Source organism: Gadus morhua, chromosome 3, assembly GCF_902167405.1.
Source record: "Gadus morhua chromosome 3, gadMor3.0, whole genome shotgun sequence".
Taxonomy (NCBI): domain Eukaryota; kingdom Metazoa; phylum Chordata; class Actinopteri; order Gadiformes; family Gadidae; genus Gadus; species Gadus morhua.
In genome coordinates, this window is record NC_044050.1 from 18,996,920 (window position 1) to 19,018,359 (window position 21,440).

Sequence of the window (21,440 nt, forward strand, 5' to 3'; positions counted from 1 at the left end):
TCAGGGACGTGCACAGGAATTTTGAGGGGCAGTTGCTCTGACCTGAAAAAAGGGCACCCCCCCCCCCCAAAAAAAAACAACAACAACTGACAGGCTATATGAAGGACTGAGAATAAAAGGGTCTTTATTAATATATTAATACAAATAAGTTAAACACTGAAATAACTACTACTAACGATAATGCAGAAAAACATGACTTGAAGAAGAACATAACATGAACACAAACATAATTAAACAACATCCTATCAAGTTACTGATAAGTTTCTCCAAATTGACATATTAAAAATGCAAAGCTTCAAAAGAGAAGCCTTCAGAACCTCTTCTTTGTTGATTGGTATGTCCTTCTCTATGGACAGCAGGAGGAGGTCAGACAGCAGCTCTTGACCACACTGATTTCGGAGCACATCACTACCCTGTAGTGATGTGCTCCTCTTTGCTGCCTCTGTCATGCCAAATTTGTACCGGCTGCCAAATTTGTACCGGGCACGTCAACAGTTGTCCATTGCCAGGCAACGGACAACTGATTACGTAAGGGTTGTCCGTTGCCGGGCAGGTTTCAAAAAACATTCGCGCTCATGTTGCCAAATACGAAATAACATACAGATAACGGATCACTAGATAACACTTGTTTTTACTTTATATTTTTATTGTATTTAATTATTTTATCAAATTTAGCTAGTAAACTGAGTGTTTAAAGCGGGTTTCAAAAAACATTCGCGCTCATGTTGCCAAAACATAATACAGAAAACTGATCGCTAGATAACACTTGTTTTTACTTTATATTTGTATTGTATTTAATTGTTTAATCAAATTTAGCAAGTAAACTGAGTGTTTAAAGCAGGTCAAGGACGAAATAGCACAATACAGATAACGGACAAGTGCGAATGAACGAGCATGAAGGTTCGCGAATGTTCGTGAACCTTTCACGTCATTCGACGCGATCGTCCGTTGCCAGGCAACGGATGACGCGATCATCTGTTGCCAGGCAGGTTTAGAATGGATTACGTATGGATGACGCGCCCGGTACAAATTTGGCAGCCGGTACAAATTTGGCATGACACCTCCTTTAGTTGTCTCTCTCCTGAATCCTCCTCTTTTCACTGGGCATTTCGGCTTCACTTAACAATAACAAACAATACCCAAAATAGTGATAAGATTTAGGCATGAACCATTTTGAATGAAAGAATTCATGTGATGCATTACTTCCATCTTTTATTCTTCTTTTTAAAACGAAATGTTAGAAACTAACTATAAGCAGACATGTAGCTTAGTTTGCCTACCAAAAAATGTGTAGACTGGCTGCTTGTCCGCAAGCTAGCTAGCTGTCTAATTATTTAGGCTAAACGTTACGTGGCAAACTGAGCCTGGATTTATGAAGATTGTAATTCATTTCATAAAACGTGATGATGATTGTTTGTTTGTTATACATCTCAAATTCAACTTTTCCGACAACATCAAGGCAGTCGTCTCACAGGTGCCGGTGTTCCGGTCGCGTGCAGCGCTGCAGCTACGTGAAGCAGCTTTCACACGCCGCGTTTGTCCTCCCCCTACTGACTTTCACTCTCAGTTCCCGAACGGAATTGAATGAGGCTACGCTTACTTTATGAAATGTTTCGAGTGGCGATTTTTTTTATCTAGGCCTACATGAAATTCTGCATCCATTAAATGATTAAAAAAAAAAGGAAGGGCAACCTGAGTCGAGGAGGGCATATGGGCAGTTGCCCAAGCAACCTGAGCAACCCCCCTGTGCACGTCCCTGATGATGATTGTTTGTTTGTTATACATCTCAAATTCACCTTTTCCGACAACATCAAGGCAGTCGTCTCACAGGTGCCGGTGTTCCGGTCGCGTGCAGCGCTGCAGCTACGTGAAGCAGCTTTCACACGCCGCGTTTGACCTCCCCCTACTGACTTTCACTCTCAGTTCCCGAACGGAATTGAATGAGGCTACGCTTACTTTATGAAATGTTTCGAGTGGCGATTTTTTTTATCTAGGCCTACATGAAATTCTGCATCCATTAAATGATTAAAAAAAAAAAAAAAGGAAGGGCAACCTGAGTCGAGGAGGGCATATGGGCAGTTGCCCAAGCAACCTGAGCAACCCCCCTGTGCACGTCCCTGCCTGTATTGAGCAGTCTCCAAAAAGTCTCACAAAAGAGAGTCTTAAAGGTGTCATTGCATCGTTTTTTCAATAAGTTTGCGGTGGGCAGTAGTAGCAATAAATGCCCTGTGAGTTGGTTTTGGGGGAAAAAATGCTCTGGTATCCTGGTTCATGGGCGGGGAGGAACGACATGATTTGGGCTCTTAATCATGACATGCAAATGTCTCGCCTCTGATTTGCTAACAGCACTGTCCGTCACAGTAATAAAACCAATTAAACTTCCAGAGAGAGAGGGAGAAGGAGAGAGAGACACAGAGAGAGAGGGAGAAGGACAGAGAGACATACCGGCGCACCGGCCACTTGGGTACCAGTACCACCGTGCCCCGGCCACCGTGCCCCGGCCACGGTAATGTCCAATCCAACCATTTCTTCCTCAACTCTTCTTTCTTGGCCAAGAGATGCAACATTGATTTGTTATCGCCACAAATATCACAGGCACAAACTAAATACTGTCTTTACACCTTGGCTTGCCGTTGCAAGCCAAGGTGGGCAAGGCCATGAATACTTATTCACCAATTGACGTCAGTTGGTGAGGCTTTTCTGATTTGCTTGTTTATGCGTCTATTTTCTTTTATTTACTAATGCAGGCAATCGAGGTAGAATTATCATTTCAGGTGTAGCATGCATATTCAGCTCCGAGTGACCTATCGGATTTCAAAAGGAACAGTACTATATGGTTTCTCGGGGAAGGACCTCTTTAATATTAAAAAGGGGCACAAAGTATTATCAGGGAATAAAGTACATAAATATGTCTAACAATGTAAGAAATTATTCCCAAATTATCAAAAAGTAGAGAAACTATGTCTAATGTCATAAATATTAAGAAGGGGCACAAAGTATTATCAGGGAATAAAGGACCTTAATGTTTCTATAACAATAAAAAACGGTATTCACAAATGATCAAAAGGTAGAGAAAGGGTGGAGGATGTGGCCTGATCTGAATATGTCCTACAAGGTGTAGTTCTGCTTATGAACCTCCCCATGATGTCCCAACGCACACAAGAGGAGAACTAGAAGTTCTCGTGACATGCATTTCCCCTCTTCATGACCTGTAGATCCTCTTGAAATGTGTTACATTAATCAAATACATAACTTTTGCATTATGCCTGATGAAAAGACTGCCAGTAAATATACCCTCTGACTTAACCTATACATAACAAATATGTTTTATATTTGTGGAAAAACAGCAAATACCATTGCACATTTATCATATTTTTTATGAATTAAATGCATGAGACATGCTGCCATGGTATTGTATAGTAATAGTAACAATGACAGAAATAACCAACAGGAAAAGGGATCAAACGATAAATCGAAACAATCTTGTTTCGATTATTAGATTAAGGTTACATTACAGATTAATGATGTGACCTGATAAAAAAAGATTACACATCCTCTTATCTGTATACAAGGAGTAAACACATTATAAACAACATCTGGGGTAAAGGAGAGACCTAGCCTTTGGAATGGTGTGAATCATATTGACATGGGCTGGCGCAAAAACAAACGGTGCGCTGTATGCCACAGGTCAGGTTATATAAGAACACGCCGCATTGGTTCTGAGCATGTGCACAAATACCAACGAGGGAGGAGTTGTAGCAGTAGTAGGGAGGGTGAAGCAACACAGGGAGGCCTGGGTGGTGATTAAGAACTAGATCATTGAATGGATTGAATAATAGGAGCACAAAGCATTGCATTTATTAAATATTATGCGGAAAGCATTTCAATCCGCTGGCAAAAAAATAAAAACATCTTTGAAAATGACAGCTCTTCACTGGGGACAATCCCTCATTAATCCCTTCATCTTCCCTTCTTAAAGAAAACGACAACTGCAGTTGTCGTTTTCAGGGCTTCGGCGTGTTGGTCGTCCCCAGTGCGATATGCAGCTTCTCGTGGAAGGCCGGGATCCTCTCCTTGTGGACAGGCCAGTTGAGGAGGCAGCGCAGCTGCAGCATGCCCCTGCGCAGGAACAGGGAGCGGGAAAGCCTGTAGTCATTGATGTCCTGCAGAAAGACCAGGATCACAGCGTCCCGCCTCTCCTCCATCACCCGGTGAAGAGCGTGGTGGGCCTTGAATCTGGATGCCATGAACAGAAAACCATTAGGGGAACAAGAATCATGTTAGGGTGACCGAGAGAAAGAATGGAAAGACAGGGACACATGTTGACAAACATGTCAAAAGCATGGTGGTGCAAATTTTTTCAACATTTCTTGGACTTAAGATGGAACCAATCAGCTGTATCTTTCACCTTCCGTCCCCTTGTCTCCACACTATTGGTCCATTACTCACTCATTACAACATATATAAAACATATTTAGTTAACCTGCTCATTTATTTAAGATATTTAAATTCACTGCTAGTTGTTACTGTTAGTTGGGCTACATGTATCTGCTATATGACGTAAAAAATGTATGATCATTTAATAACGGAACATAATATTTACCCTCTACACCAATGATCATTGAGGAGACTCTCCGTGACAACAAACAAATACTTTCGTGATCTTCTCATGTTATCCACAATGGCTTCAATGCGGGATGTGCCGGGCAGAAAATCACGACCCTCCATGCAAAACACATATCTGTCCGTTTCCAGAGGAAGTAAACTACGCTCCACCCATTTCTGGTCTTCATCAGCGTGTATCACATACGCGTCGAATTCAAACTCCCTTCCTTCCTCGACTTTGGCATCGCTGAAACCCAACGTGCGGTTGATCAGGACATTCCAATAGAACTGAATCCTCCAACCTTGAAAGCGAACCAAAAGTGCGCCTAACATCAATGCGATGACAATGGTGCTGCTGAGTATGTACAGTGCCTGGAATGGAGTGGAGTCTTTGCAGGACAGCAAGTCAAAGTCCATGACCGAGCGGTTGAAGTAGGCGAGCGGGGTGTTGCACGTGAACTGGTCCTTGCCTCCCGTCAAGCTGGCCTTTGTCGTGTTCAACCATGTCACGAACCACAGGATGCTCTCGCAGGTGCAGTCAAATGGGTTCCTGCCCATGTCCAGCAGAGTGAGGTTCTCCATGGCTGGTTTGAACACCTGGGGCCTCACAGATGTAATCAGATTTTTCTGGATACTCAACGTCTGCAACGATAGCAAGTCCTCGAAGACCGAGTCCTTGAGGTTGTTAAGGAGGTTGCCTGTGAACCTCATCTCTTTAAGCTTCTTTAACCCTGTGAGTGCATCCGTAGGGATCTCATCCAATCCATTGTACTCCATGTTTAGGACAGTTAGGTTCCCGAGGTCTTTGAGGAATAACACCGGCCCCCCGACATTGGCACTTTTCCACACACGCGCCAAGTTATTGTGCTGCATCTTGAGTACCATTAGGTTCTCAAGACCCTCTAGCATGCGCGCATTGATGTTGGCAATGTTGTTGTTGCTGAGGTCAAGAACTTTGAGATTCTTCAGGGGAGCAAACGGAGATGGAACCAGGTCCAAGCTGCCGGTCAAGGTTCTGCCCAGTGTCAGAAGACTCAGCTTAGGAAGCTGGACAAAAGATAAGGACCTCAGTTCAACCTTCTGGCGGTTGTTGGAGAAGAAGAGTTGTTCAAGCTGACCCAACCCTTCAAACTCTGCCCCTTGGAGAGTTTGGCTGATGAAATTAAAGTCCAACAAAAGAGTGGTGAGATTTGGAAAGGCAGAGAAGGAGCCGTTGCCGATGCTAGTGATGGCAGTGGCCGTCAGGTTAACCAACCTGAGTGGGGATGCTGCGAGTGACACAAAGGTCTTTTCGGTGAGGGACTTGAGGGATGTGCAACTGGACCAGCCAATGTAAAAGTACTGAAGACTTGTCAAACCTGTGAATGTGTTTTCTGTGATTGAGCGAATCGCGGTGTGCTCCAGTATTAGGGTCTCCAGTGCAACCAATGGGCTAAAGGTGTAATCGTCAATGATTGATGTGGAGGATGTTTGACTTTTCACCAAAGCCTGTCTTAAGTTGAGTTCTTTCAAATTTTCGAGCCCCACGAAGGTATCCTTGGTCAGGTGCTTGAAGTTATTTCTTTCCAAATGGAGAGTTTTTAGTGTTGGCAGCCATTGGAATGCTCCTTTTTCAATTGCAGACATTTTATTACTTGAAAGATCCAAAATAGTCAGATTCGTTTTATGTAGGCCTTTAAATGTTATGTTGGTGAGTTTGAGAAGAGTTGCATCTTGAAGAGACAGGGTGTGAATAGCTGTGTCTGATAGCTCTGTGCAAAGTTTAGTGATCTGAGATGCCAAATTGCAGCCATCCATTTTCAAAAAAGAAATATTGGCAATTTGTTGGAAGCATCCATCCTCAAACTGTAAGTAAGGAAAAAAAACGAATTACCACAGTGTAAACGCAAAGTTAACAGAGATCCACTGTTTATACAATAATAGGGAACAGTGACATTAGAATTTCCTTTTATTTCCGTACCTTTTTAAGAGGCAGATATGACAGGTTAAGGACAAACAGTGACGGTGAGCGACTGAGGAAGTAGAAGTCCTCTTTCTTCAGGGTAGAAATCGCATTATGTGACAATGTCAGTGCCACGAGACGAGGGAGCTGGGGTTTAGATCCCAGCTTGGCCGTCAAAAGCATGTTGTTGGATACATCGAGAGTTGTCAGGTTCTGTGAATTATACAAACAAAGAAACATGACAGGGTTTATAGAGACATAGGCTTCAAAGGGACATTGTCATCTATTTCTTGTACCATCATAATCATCATCATACTATAAGGGGATGGTATATGGATTGGAGGACCCAAAACTTAAAAATACCTGTAATACGCTTGTTTTTATTAACTGCTAGTTTTTCTTGCATTCATGCTAACCCCTTGTGCTTACCGATCGAATTTGCAGTGCAGTGCACACTGTGAAACCTGCCTACAAATGACTTGTTACTTAGCAGTCTCACCAGGCCCATTTATGAAGATGAAGATGTGACGCTCCTGTGCTGTTAAAAAATTACTAGAGATTTAGTAAAATACATGAAGAATAAGGAAACAAGCGGTTATATAATACCTATATGTAACGGTATAATAACATAAGAGCACACATTTTTATTACTGCCTGTATTCATGCATGTTTTAGTCGGCTCATTGATTTAAGGGGAATGCCCCAATCCTCCCACAGTGGCCTCACCCTTCCCTTGCTATGATCGTACGATCCAAACGTCCAAAACCTTCTGAAGGCCTAAAAAAAACAACAACGAGGTTGTGCACCTCATTACCTCGAGGGCGGCAAACGGGTCAGGCCATTTGGCCTTAAACGCCAGCCTGTTGCTCGCCATGTTCAACACGGTGAGCTGGACGCAGCCGCTCAGGTCCTGATCCCGCAGCACGTGCACTTCGTTGCGCTCCAGGTTCAGCGTGCGCAGCCGCGACAGCGTCTGACACAGGCTGGGGTCCAGCTTGGTGAGGCTGTTGAAGGTGACATCCAGGTCGAGGAGCCCGGCGTACCGGGACAGGTTGGCGCCGGGTAGGCCGGTCAGTCTGTTGTGGGACACGTCCAGGCGCGTGATGTCCTGGGGAAGGTCCTGGGGGATCACGTTCAGGTTCATGTGGCTGCAGTCGGCCGAGGCGCCCCGCACGACGCAGGCAGTCTTCTTTGGTTCCGAGGCCGTCCGGCCGTGGTTGGCGGCGGTGAGGTGAGCGAAGAGGGCGAGCCAGCAGAGGAGACGGTTTGCCCCGTGTGGGAGAGGCATCGTGCTGGAGGACGGTTGAATGAATTACTGTGGGCGAGAGAGTGAAAACGCACAACTTTTAATGGTAGCCATCTAATAAGAGAGTACAGGATGATAATTTATGTTTTAGGATGACATCGTTATTTTGGAATAGGACATATGTCAATTCTGAATTCTATCATTCTACTGTATATTCAACTTGTAGAAACTCATTGTCAATTTATCAAGTTGAAATTCGGACGTACGCCTATGTTCCTGCAATAGAGGCTGCAGTTTCAGGACCGCTGTTCTAGGACCCTAGTTCATCGTGACAGTGACTTCGGGACGTGAGTATAGTTTTCCTTTGATGGACACCTCATGACTCATGAGTAACTCAAGAATAACGAATAAAACATAATGAAGCACAACACGTAAGTAACACGTACCTAATACCTAAACTTAACCATATCGAACCTCATAAATTAATCATCTCAAACTAATACCACAAATTAATCATCTAACCAGCCAAATTAAGTAATATCAATGTAGAACTTAACCTACACGTATAATTTGCAACGCCCTCAATGAAAAAGTTTAAAATAATAATAAGAATCATGATGATAATGTATTGCATCTATAAAGCACTTTTCATAAGCCAAGCCTTTCAAATGCATCTGTAATTCACAGATGTAATTCACCTAGCTGCCATCATTTATTTTGCATACCTCAGATAACCTCTGGGAGGCTCTTGACCCATTGGAGGTGGGTGGAGACAGGGGAAGGATGACATAGCTATCTGCCCTGATGGAGAAGATATCCCTGCCCAGTGCAGTATGCCCACAGCACAACAGGGAGGGAGGGATCCAGCAGGCCCTTCCTTCCAGCTGCTTTCAGACTTTACAACCGACACTGCTGACTGCTACACTCATGTGTAATATCTATCAATATATATTATACTGTGCAATATCAATATTCCCTATGTTCAATAATGTGAGCTCAACCATTGAGATTGTTAACTCATTTATTGTATCTTACTTTGTACTGTATCTGCTATATATATATATAAATTAGTGTTTTACCTGCCTTTGCACAATACCCTTTTGCTGATGTAACCCTGCACATGTCCCTGGTGGGATTAATAAAGGATTATCTAATCTAGTCTACCGGTAAATTAGTCATTTTTGCGATTATTTAGAAGTTTCCTCTTTCCTTACAAAGGTTAAAGGGGAACCCCTTACTTGCTACACAATGTATCCCTCTATAATTCACAGGTGTTTTATTTGCAGATACTTCCGATTAAACTTCAGATCATACCTAATTTTGACAGATGAGCCATGTGTACATTTACTTAAAAAAACGCCGTTGGTACAACCACAATACTTAAACGATTAGACGTTAAGACCACGGGAGATCACTTGAGTCAGTCTTAAACACAAATAGTCCTAGAAATGGGGTAGGAGTCCAGTCCTGAAACTGCAGCCTCCGCCTTTGCAGGAAGACATGTTTTGATTTGGCGAAAGCATGAGAGGATTTAGCCTACTCTTATCGGTTAAATGAACAAGCAAAGTTGGAGTTACCTTATTTGTGTTTAATGTTGTTTGTTGCGGGAGGACTCTCAATTGGGGCTGCAGTTCACCCTCGGAGCCCATGGACCTATCAAAGTCGGAGAGCCACCTTCAGTAGACTTCCGTACTCTCTTCTATTCCAGAGGAAACGAAACTCAGAGGATCTGGAGACGAGCCATACAGACGGTTGCTTGTGTGTACAAGTTTGGGAAACGTCATCTTTAGAAACGTTAGTTAAACCTTTTCCACTTCAAATTCAGCTCGCAAGCACTACATTCGTCCACAGCCACATGCAGTGACGCAGCTGTTGCAAGTTGGTGAATAAAGACGCTATATATAACCAGATTCAGATTGTGTGTCACATTCTATGTAGGCATACGATGCAGCTTAACATAGTAACTTCCGGTTACTAACTGTCATACACCATTTGATCAAAGGGGGGATCACAGGTAGTTACAATTAGACACAAGAGCTGTTCGCTGCAGAGCTGACTGGAGTATTGTTATGATCTAGTCCAGGTCCAGCGCTATTTCCAGGTCTACTTCTAGGTCCAGCCCCTCCCACTCTCAGCTCCAGCCAGGCCAGCATATCCATAACTCACTCACTCGCTCACAACGTGTTGAAATATGAAATAAGTTAATGTTGAGTTAAGGTAGAACCACAGCCTGTCTAGAACCCGATATAATCACTGCTTTGTCGATTATTGTCGCATTGGTACATTCTATTACGATGCATGCAATTTACCAATTACTTAGTCAAAAATGGCCAAAAAAGCAAATTCCATAACCTGCGCTGACTGAACGTTTCAACACATTTATATGGATATAGCTACACAAACATATTCAACCACTAGAGAGCAGCAAAATGCAACGTAACGTATAGTCCTACATTTTTTAACTATGTTTCAGGGACTAGGAAGTAAGGTATTCAGTATGAAACGAACTTCATGAAACTTGTCATGCTTTTTATTTTGTTTGGTGTTATTTGCGATGTTTGATTTGTATTTTGATACGTCTGAAATAAATTAAATCAATCAATCAGTCAAAAAACTTGAAGTCGAACATCGCAATCATGGTGGCCTTTCTTTTCTTTTTTAATTGTAATAGCTTGTTTGGGAAAAGGGTTTATGCAAAAAAAAAAAAAAAAAAAGGGTACACTATTGGCCATTTCTATGGAACATGATTATAGCAGGGGATGTGCATACCCGATACCAGGTCTATAAACACAGTGACTAATGCAGTCATGTTGAAAGCACAGGAAAACAAACATTGCACCAAATTACCTAAATTTCCCTTCAGTGTTTTATAACATAGCATCTTATCAATCCATGCCAGTCTAAATAAAATAAAAAAATGTGCATGGTGGGAATTCATGACATTCACTCGCTTGGATCTGGCAGTGATTACTATAATTGTTATTATTTTGTCTTACCTCTAACAAACCCTTTGTATTAACTCAACCAACTCCAAAACATGCATTGATCAAAGGGTGATGTTGTGGATGTACTCTCTATCAAGATGTTATTACTAGGATATTATGATTACTATTATTTGTAGAGGATGTCTCATGGCTTCTTTCTGACTACATATCATATATGTGAATACTGGCAGGCCTACTGTAAACTTTAATGGAGCCACAACATCTGAATACCTTTTGAATATTTGACATCCTTTCCTCAGATTACAAGCAATGGAAGTTCTTTCCTGGTTCAGTATTCAGACCACCTGATTGGTTTAGCCCCCGGTAAGCCAGGGCCAGTTTAGGGCATCTGGCTTACCGGGCGCCAGATGCTCTAAGGACTTTTGGCAAAAGTCCTTAGGGCTTTGTGCAATAGTGAACAAAGTCCTCTCATTCATTATGGGATGTCAAGCTCACACGTTAGACTTGGCACAACAGCAGCACGATAGGTTCATGCAATGCATCCAATACATTGGGTTTAAAGGTGTGTGTGTGAACATACCGTTTAAGTTTGTTTAATTGACCGCAACTAACTTAAGCAGTGGCATTAGGTGATGAGTACACAGCCAAGAGGTATTTTGCTGGCATGACCATAAGAGGAACGTATGAAGAATGTTGTACCTCCAGAAAAGGAACATCATGCACATACGCAAACACGTTCCCCCACACAGACACACACACGCGCGCACGCTCGATACACACACACACACACACACACAGCAGAGGAGAGGAGTAAGGTAACATGATTTAAGAGATAGGCATACAGGTTCAGGCGTACCGTCAGGGGCATTGCTGTTGCACTTACTATCAGTGTGTGTGATGTTGCGTGTGGATGTGTGTGCACTGTTGCGGGTACATGATTAAATGTAATCATTCGAAGGGATAAGTGAGGGTGGCAGCGGTGGCTGTTTGATTGTGTGTGTGTGTGTGTGTGTGTGTGTGTGTGTGTGTGTGTGTGTGTGTGTGTGTGTGTGTGTGTGTGTGTGTGTGTGTGTGTGTGTGTGTTAAGTGATATGGTACTCATGTTACTGGGAAATCTTGAAACTGAAACTGAAAAAAATGCATACAATACAAAACTCTTGTAAAAAGTGGGTACACTGTACACTGTTTGATTTGTAAGCCCCTAGAACAAATCAAATGTTGAGTTTGCCCAACTGTGTGTGTGTGTGTGTGTGTGTGTGTGTGTGTGTGTGTGTGACGTGTGACGTGTGTTTGACGTGTGTGTGACGTGTGCCTGCAAACCCATATATGTTGTCATGTGTTGTAGTATCATTTATGCTTCTTAATAATTTCTCTGAGAATAAATGATCCTTCTTTAATACGTTTACATGATACCAACCAATGTTCATTCAAATAAAAGAAAGACAGGGGGTGGGGGCCTGTCTTGCCGGTACCATAGCAACAGACGTGACCAGGCATGTTACAGTATGTTCCCTGTCTAACCACTGCAGGAGGCGCTGCAGTAGACCCTCCCCCGCCCCTTCTCCTCATGATGCTGACCAATGATGTTTAGAGGTCAGATTCACCATAGCTCTGTCGCTTGGGGCAGCCAGTGGGCTACATGCACACTGACATGTGGTGTGTTCAGCAATACACTGGTGGTGTAGTGGCAGTAAAGGGATGGATGATGAGAGTGAACCAGCGGACTCATGCTACACACACTGCCGCTTCTGAGGGGGGCCTGGGGGATGCACGGCCCGATTAAGTAAAACCTTGGCCCCTTCTGAGGCTCCCCTAAATGTGACGTTCAAAATAATTATGAGTGAATATTATTTGGAAAAGGATGATACACAGACTTATATTGGCACATCGATGTTCTTTGCCGCTAAGAAATATCTAACCTTATTTCATAATAGTTACAATCAACCTGGCATTAATAAACCAACCGGATGAAATTAAAATGCAATTTAATTTCAATTGCAATGTTCTTTGATTAAAGATGTACCCTATGTTAAAGTTACGTTTTATTCTAACATGTAAAAACGGAAGGATAAACATTGCTAAACACATATGAAATAAATGACCCTATATTCTAAAAAGCGACAGGCCATGGAACCATTGCATGGTACTCAACATGGTTTCATGGCCCCTCGAACAGATCAACTGACCCCAGCCAGGCCCCCCTAGATGAAATGGCCCAGAACCGCCACTGGCCACACACATGAAGCCCTTGTGTCTGTTTGACAGTGAAGAAGAAATACAGATCACTTTGTATTCATTAGTTTCACAGCATAGTTTCTCATTCTTTCATGTTCGTCCCCATTTAATTCATCTGGATTTTTTAATTCCCTTATAAATGGGCAATAACTATCTTCTTCGCACGTGTTTTTTAATATATTTCAATAGTAGTAATAATTTCATTGGTTGAAATTGATGGGGACTTTCTCATCGCCGGGCAGAGCGTGCTAGGTGCTGCTGACTCTGCTCCTCTCTCACTATGCTGAGACACTGCATCATCCACTGGGCTTCACCCCACCTTTGTGCAGAATGGTGTGAGTGAGTGAGTGAGTGTGTGTGTGTGTGTGTGTGTGTGTGTGTGTGTGTGTGTGTGTGTGTGTGTGTGTGTGTGTGTGTGTGTGTGTGTGTGTGTGTGTGTGTGTGTGTGTGTGTGTGTGTACTGTGTGTGTGTGTACGTGTACTGTGTGTACTGCTGGGACGCGTTTAATATCACAGACGGTTGAAAGCACTGTAAGCGTTGTTGTTGAGGCTAAGTTCCTGCGTCTTTTTACAGTTAGCACTCCTCAACCCCACATAACAAATGCAGGTCTTGCGTGGCTCCTGTCTCCTTTCCTTGCAGCTCTCTTTTCTTCGAACTATTCTTCAGCTCTGTTTGGTTTCCGTGGGAGGTTTTGTAAGCCACTCCTGGGAGCACTGGAATCGGTAGCTTTGCCTATTCAACCATTGTCAGTCAAAACTGGAATCCTGATCACTGCAGAGTGGATGGACTTGGAGACCCATGTTCTTGACCAAATACTTAATCAGTGACGGCTGTTGGAATATAGACCTACCTAACACTTATTACAACAAATACATATCGCTTGTGTTACAGGGCCTTTAAAGTTATCGTGATGGGAAAATATGACTCATGAATCAGGGACATCAAAAGAGTGGCCTTAAAAATAGGAAGACAAACCCAATGCTTGATAGATAGATGCCAACATAAATAGATACAGAGATAGACCAGTTATTAGCTAAAGCATTCATCAACCTCTTTAACACATAAGCGGCCCCTGTGTTCATTGATTGCTTCCTCTCGCTTTCGCCAGGGACAGCTGTGTGTGTGTGTGTGTGTGTGTGTGTGTGTGTGTGTGTGTGTGTGTGTGTGTGTGTGTGTGTGTGTGTGTGTGTGTGTGTGTGTGTGTGTGTGTGTGTGTGCATGTGAGCGGGTGCATTAATGTAACCCTTGTTTGTGTGTGCTTCTGTGTGTGCTGAGTGGTTCTTGGCCCTCTCTGGAGGTCTTGGCAGACCTTCTTGTGAGTAGGGCTGAGTTCTGGGCATCGAGCACAGGCTTGAAGCTGCATGGCAAGTGGCCTTATCGCAGGCAGATTACAGATGTCCAGCCCCAGACGGAGCACATGGAAGGGAGTGCAGCATGCCAAGCTTAACTATAGCCTGGCTGTGTCGCTGTCAACTGATTTAGTCTGTCAGAGATAGTCGCTGCTACCTACTTTCGTTATTTTGATAAACAGAGTCAGAGGTTATTTGAGGACATTTGTAATACATTAGGCCTGAGGTATAAGCTAGCTAACTATGTTCATTGACTGCTTGCACTGAAAGAGAATGCTTTATAATAACCTTAGGTGTCTCATAGGACTAATGCCCTGCTGTAATAAATAAATAAATATCATGATTTAATTGGGTTGATAACAAGTTTGCTGACACTAACTTCTGAAAGGTTTTGATATTTGGAAGAATGTTCTTATTTTAAATTATATTGTCAAAATGGATGTTTTAAATATGTATATCCCGTCCTTACAAAACTGCGTCATCACACAGAGCTTTCCCATTGGGCCTGTAGTGGAATGCAGGCTGCAGACTGGAGGATTTGCAGTAATTCCATTGGGGAAACCAAAAGGTAGTACCACAATGCAAAAACATGCTTTAAGAATAACAAATGCTAGCATAAGTAAAATAAATTATTTTAAAGAGAGTCTCTCTATCCTCTCTGGACTTCACTTCATTTCAGTAACGTTACATAACTTGACTCAAGTACAACATTCTTAAGCAAATAAACCCAACCTAAGACATGTCAAAGGAAGTCTAAGAATACAGTATGAGTGACATTCATTAGTCCCTTTACCGCCCCATTCCTGTTTTTCTTCCCTGATTTGATGGATCCTGTCCGGTTTAGCACAAATACTTCCCTGCATTATGTGGTCCAATAGATCTTGTGTCTCATCTCGCTGCTCCTGCTGAGCGTTGACCAAAGAAGGAAGAACGCTCCAGAACGACATTCCTCAGCCCAAACCATTAGGCTAAGCAGATTGCTTTAATAACACACTAAGCAATCTCATGCACAATGGCTGTTTCAGATGCTGGGATACAAAGTTGTTGCAACACTTTGTCTCTCCAGTACTCTGAAATTGCGTGCATTTTTGATGGCTAGGGAAAAAAGAAGCATAATTTAAGCATAATAATTAAGCATTATTATTATCAGTGATACAAATAAATATGCTTATTTTTGTTGTATGCCAGAAACAGATCACAGTTAAGACTATAAAATAAAGCCTTCTACCCATATAACCTGCTACTTCTGCTTGAATCTGTTCCTCCAATATGCGGAGAATCCTGAACTAAAGACACACTCAAATGATTCTAACATAGTTTGAATGTTAATATCTTAAGAGGGACCAGAGGCTACGAATAACAACAGATATCATTCCATTGTGTGTGTGACCCTTTTTGTGATCTCTTTCCTATTGGCATGTGTAGAACAGGCCTGCTGCTCCACTTGGCAATGCAGGTTTGATAGGATTAATTGAACCATTACTTAATTACTGGCCTGAGAAAAAGCTGCAGATCGGTGAAGGGGATTTATTGGTTTTCCAATAGGCACAGGATTGAAGAGACGATTTTTAATAGTTCTTACCGAAAGACTCTTTATGAAACGTCCACATGTAAATTAGGTGACTCATGGCATTGTTGTTGTGCACATTCTAAATGTAATTGTTTTTTTGTGTGTGTTTGTGTGTGTGTGTGTGTGTGTGTGTGTGTGTGTGTGTGTGTGTGTGTGTGTGTGTGTGTGTGTGTGTGTGTGTGTGTGTGTGTGTGTGTGTGTGTGTGTTTGTTTATGTGTGGGTGTTTGTGTGAGGAGAGTAAGATAAATAAATTATGAAATTAGGCAATGGGTAATCATTGAAATGTATGGGTAATTTATTTGACAGAGGATTTGCAGTCAATAAAGATATAAACAACAACGCAAAGCAAAGTTAAAGAATCATAACTTTCCTGGTGGATGTATAGCCTCTCGTCTTGCTAAAAGGGCATATTCGGACCACATGCATAACGCAATACTTTGACTCTTTCTCTTGACTTTGTATACATCAATGATATGCATTAATAGTTATGTACCTGGTCAATATTTTATGTGTACATGGTAGGTTACAAGTTAAGGTACAGATTGCCCTCAAATTCAACCAACTGAAAATGATTTGAAACACTCTCTGATGCTTATGAAGCTAAATCTCCCATCAGTTTGCAAATTGTGCCTCATAATCACTTCCATTGTGCTATCACCCATAAAATGCTCAGTTTATTCATATTTCGTGAGCTACGCCTCACGCAGACGGTTCCCAAATTTTCCTCTATAGTGTGCCTCAATTCTGCTCTTTCGTCTTTACCCTTACAGTTTCACTATCTTGCCTCCTCATCGCCTTGCTGTTTTACTCGACTCGCCCTCAGTCTCACCTTTACCCCTCGTCACCAACCCACCACATGGTCCCTCCGCCATGACTCTTGCCATCCCAAAGGGCAGACACTGCAGCGTCCCCCTAAACCACCACCAGCAGCACCACCACCCCCACCACCACCACCCACTTATCAGGCCTCTTAACTGTCACACAGGGAAGCATGGTGTCTCGACATAAAGCAGAAGTGAGGCTGAATCAAGCTAGGGGGGAGGATATAATAAGGCACACTGGGGAGACTGTCCCTATCAGTTATCGTGTTTGAAATACACATGCGTGAGCCAGGCCTGCTTCTTCTGCCATGCCTCCATAAGGACATTTGCAGGGGTTGGTGATGCTGTGATCTTCGATTGTGGTATGCAAGGATGCATGGTCCTGGGGTGGGTTAGTTGTGGGTTAGATGTCATGTATGAAGTGTTTTAGGAATAGCTCTATATAACGGCTTGAAATGTCAGATTAAGATCGGGGGCACCTATCAACGTATCGGTTAGGAATCCAATCTCTTGGATGTTGGCATGCATTGGTGTCTGGTCATGATCACAAACCCTGGACTTCAAATGGAATATGTTTGGGGTCTGTTGAGATAAAACCAAGGTCACATTCTCATATGCATCACTTCATTGTAATATCTTACTGCTATCGGAAATTGACACAGACGCTCATAAGTTAGTCTTGGATAATTTGCTTGTTACAATCTCTATAATTAACTATCTCATCCTTGAGTTGAGCAATCCTAATTACTTGTGACAAACCCATCATCAGCCAGCGTTATATAACAGAGCCGTTATCTCTAATAGTGTCGCATATTTTAAAGTGACAAGAGAAAAGAGAAATGTCTTTCTATCTGTATGGAACGGTGCTGAACAGCCAGTAGCTGTTGGCTTGATCTGTGGTATTGATATGCTCTATAGGGAAAAAAGAGAAAAGTGTATTTTGCGAAGCAATCTTTTCTTCCCTATAGAAAACACAGGAAAACACATTTTTTGTGTGTGTGTGATTGTGTGACTATATACTCGCACATTGTGTCATCAGAGGACACAAGCAAAAAAAAAATCCAATCCTCTCTCCATAGCAAGGTGTGTTTTGGTTTTGACTCACCCCTCTGATCTCTATTGTGTTAACTGTCCACATCAGTTTCTCCCTGGCCGGTTTCTCTTCATGTGGATACACTACCATCACAATAGACTAACCAAGATGGGCCAGGGACCTGTCTCCAGACCTACGGCTCTAGGCAGGACCTTTGCTCACTGGGGCTGTTAGGTGATAAAGGACAATTCAATTAAGGATGGCAGGTCAATGACGGAATACTGTCTGTCCTACTCCAAGTTGATCAATAATCCTGCCGTAAATCAATGCTGTGAGCAATGATGATGTGAACTGTGAATGTATCAGGGTAGCCTGTGACAGCTGGCGCCAGTTAATCAAGGAAATAATGTCTGCTTACTTGCAGATGAAGAGAGGAATTCGGTAATGGATCTCTATTACAGGGATACACATTGTATTGATCATCAAACTTCTGGGCAGTTGATCATGGATTCTCTTTTAAATAACTTTCATCTATGCAGCTACGGTGAACCTGCTTGAATGGGAGAGTGAGTTATGTTTGAAGGTGAAAGGTTTTATTCTCTATGTACTTTACTTTCAATATTTGATGCAATCGTAGATCTTATCCATTTAGGGGACAGGATAGTCTTCTGGGTTCCAAGAACTTGGAACCCGGATGTCTGATGCCTTCCTGCTCCTTATGACATGAATCTGAATTCACTGTCACTTCAAAAGAGACTGATGATGAATAACTGAATAGTGAGACTTGTCATTATTTTTTCAGTTCACCATTCGCAATGAAGAGGCTGTAACATGACCAATATATAAAACTCCCTCCTCCAAACAGTGGACACTGATTAAGACAGCTGAGATAAAGAGGTATTTTCTTTGACAGATCCATCAGCTGGTGCTGGTGTTTTCTGTGGACTATTGAGGTATGAAAGTTTACAGCCAGAGTGGTTGTATTTATAGGGTGCACAGGCCTGAGCTTATGGTAGACCTGCTGCTGATAGAGGCCAGTGTGACACTCTAATGCAAGTCATTGTGGTAGGGGAGGTGCTAGTGCACCATGAGTGCTTTAGCACCCCATGAAATGCTTGATTTACATGGAATGTGCTAACATGGCTGATGGCTCAGGAGGTAGAGGAACAGAGGCAGGTTGTCTGGCACCCATGGGGAAAGGGGGTGGGGTTGCTGGTTTGATCCCTGCTCTTCTTTGTGCTGAGTGACACCTGACCCCTGACTGCCTCCGTTGAGCTGGTGGCTCTCAGTGGAATAGTGCACACCTCAGGTGGTGTGAGGGTGAAGGTTAAGCATTAAAATAGATTTAATAGTTGTTTTAGCTTGTAAAAAAGCATATATTTATCCATCGACCAATTTTAAGTACATATATTAATCTGTTTGTCGGTGAGCACACGTATAGATTTGGAGCTGGTTGTTGGACGCGATGCTCTACCCACGATATTGATAGTCCTGCACATCATAGTTCTACCTTTGTCCTCTAGGCGTGATAAAAACGAGCGTTGCCATGACTATGTACACGAAGAGGCTACCGGCCGATTGGGTCATAAAACACAACCTGACGTGATGAAAAATAACAGAATCCATTCTCCACGTTGAATAGACGCTTTTGTCGCTCATGATAATAACAAAGCTGTACGTGCTTTAAGTCGCGTGCTTAAGCGCTATATTATTTTGACTAGTCGCAACAAGTACAGCACGCGAGAACAGCAAGACGGGCATTCAAGTGCCGCCGCTACCACTCGTTTCTCCGCGTCGTCGGTAGATGTCGTCCGGATGGCTCTATTCTAGCTCGGCAGCACCGAGCCCTAGTGACCCGCGACGAGGGGAGGAGGAGGAGGAGGAGGAGGGGGGAGTAGCTACACTGAGCGGCAACATCCATGCGCGTTTTCACCCCGTTCGGCAAGGAGAGCGTCGATTAGCAGGTGCGCGGTTCATACTTCAGGCTCCGGAGTCTCCCCCTCCTTCGAGCTCCAGGTCTATGCCGGCCGCTGACGTTATCGCCTGGCAGGTCCGGAGCATTTGAGACATTATTTTCTCTCATGGACGCGAATGCCAGACACACTTGTTCTCAAAGGTGAGCAAACAACGCGTCGTTAGCTCTGATGTTGTCTTCTGGCAGCAGCTGGGTTTAGCCTCTCGTGGTCGTCAATGAGGGAAGGGCTCGCCTCTCCCACACCCAGTCAATCTGCAAATCTCCTCTGGTGTGTTCATTATTTAGCGTTATAAGCGATGGCATAGCTTTTCTGTCAAACCAGAGGTGATGTAACGTGCTCGCTGTGTGCTGGCCTTTTTTTCCTTCTATTTTCTTATGGTAGTAATTGCAGCGTCGTCGCCTCTGCTGCGGTAACGTCACTTATTGCTTTCCACGCGAAAAGAACCGGGCCGATGGAGGCCATGCTTTGAAGGCAGCTGTCTGTACATTCCAATGGATAGGTGCCATTTTGGATGTAAAACACCCTATAGCCTATTTATTTTGGACAAGATTTATGATTCGCCCTAGAAGGGTTAGCTTCTTTGCTCCTCGCTAGTTTTGGGCTATAAAAACTCCACTAGAAAATTGCATCCTTTAAACTCCATTTCACATCAACCATCTCAGCACCATATGGTTTGCATGTGGCCTAAACAATGTGTTCAGCATTGGATGTCCAATGCTGAAATTGTGGATGTGAATGCATTACACTTTGTGTGTGTTTTTGTGTGTCATATATCCACATATATTGTTTAATCAACTATATGACATAGTGTACAAGCTTCAATGTGATGATTCTTTCTACTAGATCTATTATACCAGTGACATTGGTCATTATTATCCATCTGTAGCCATATCCCAAAGGTGCTGATCCTAGTTTGGGCAGGGGGGAAGCAGTGATGTAAAAGGGTGATGTAATGAGGAGAATGTACCCTGCAGGTCACTCACTGTCTACTGTCACTCAACTGTATCTCGTAAAGAGCATGTAGGTGTTGAGCATAAATAGACTATGCCACTGTTATTTGTACCACTCCGGCCACAGTACAGCATCTCATTGCTAAACACCTTTGTGTGTGTGTGTGTGTGTGTGTGTGTGTGTGTGTGTGTGTGTGTGTGTGTGTGTGTGTGTGTGTGTGTGTGTGTGTGTGTGTGTGTGTGCAAGCGTAGTCCTTAAGTCATTGGATCAGGGGGTAGGTGTTCCCGCTGTGCGAAATATCTGTGATGCTGGATCTTGTGTATTTATTTATGTGGTGGAAATGTACCCTGGGATGCATGATGGGTAACTATTTTGAGAGAGAGGGAGAGAAGAGAGCTCACTTTACCAATAAACAGCCTCACAGTTGAACCTAATGATAATCGCTCACGCAAATGTCCTTGCATTACATCCTGATAAATGACACTTTGTGCGGCGGGGAACTATGTCTGTGTTTGTGCTATTTGGATTGCACCTGTTACCTGCTAGTTTAGGGTTACGCAGCGAGGAGGGAGACACAGAGACACAGAGAGGGGGGGATGCGAGGGGAGGGGATCAAAACGGGCCCTACAGGGGGAACCTGAGTATGCGATACATTTCCCTCACTTAAGTGGAGTGTAACGTGTGGTTACTTTATGTATGTCCCTCGATCACTCCTCTTATCTGTCTGCCTGTATGGCTGTCTCCCTGTCTCTGTCTCCCTCTACC

The 21,440-nt window shown here is 43.1% G+C and overlaps 2 protein-coding genes across 19 annotated transcripts in view; one reads left to right on the forward strand and one right to left on the reverse strand.

Annotated features, from left to right (window-relative positions):
- Positions 1-2,837: 2,837 nt before the first annotated feature.
- tlr3 (toll-like receptor 3) lies at positions 2,838-9,867 on the reverse strand. Its single transcript, XM_030351771.1, has 5 exons — positions 9,371-9,867; positions 7,362-7,862; positions 6,566-6,760; positions 4,604-6,450; positions 2,838-4,236 (listed from the first exon to the last, which is right to left on the reverse strand). Exons 2-5 carry the CDS (start codon positions 7,833-7,835, stop codon positions 4,005-4,007), a joined length of 2,748 nt encoding a protein of 915 aa, XP_030207631.1. The 5' UTR covers positions 7,836-7,862; positions 9,371-9,867; the 3' UTR covers positions 2,838-4,004.
- A 9,462-nt stretch (positions 9,868-19,329) lies between these two features.
- sorbs2a (sorbin and SH3 domain containing 2a) overlaps positions 19,330-21,440 on the forward strand; it is a 48,832-nt gene continuing 46,721 nt past the window's right edge. For 5 of the 18 annotated variants that reach the window (XM_030351177.1, XM_030351181.1, XM_030351184.1 and 2 more), the window contains exon 1: positions 19,685-19,864. Coding sequence is in view for 13 of the 18 variants with exons in the window: in XM_030351172.1 (XP_030207032.1) it covers positions 19,830-19,864 (35 nt within the window). In the remaining 5 variants the exon portion in view is untranslated. Of the gene's footprint in view, positions 19,865-21,440 lie in introns of all 18 variants that reach the window. The other 13 variants (XM_030351172.1, XM_030351176.1, XM_030351173.1 and 10 more) reach the window with 4 other exon arrangements.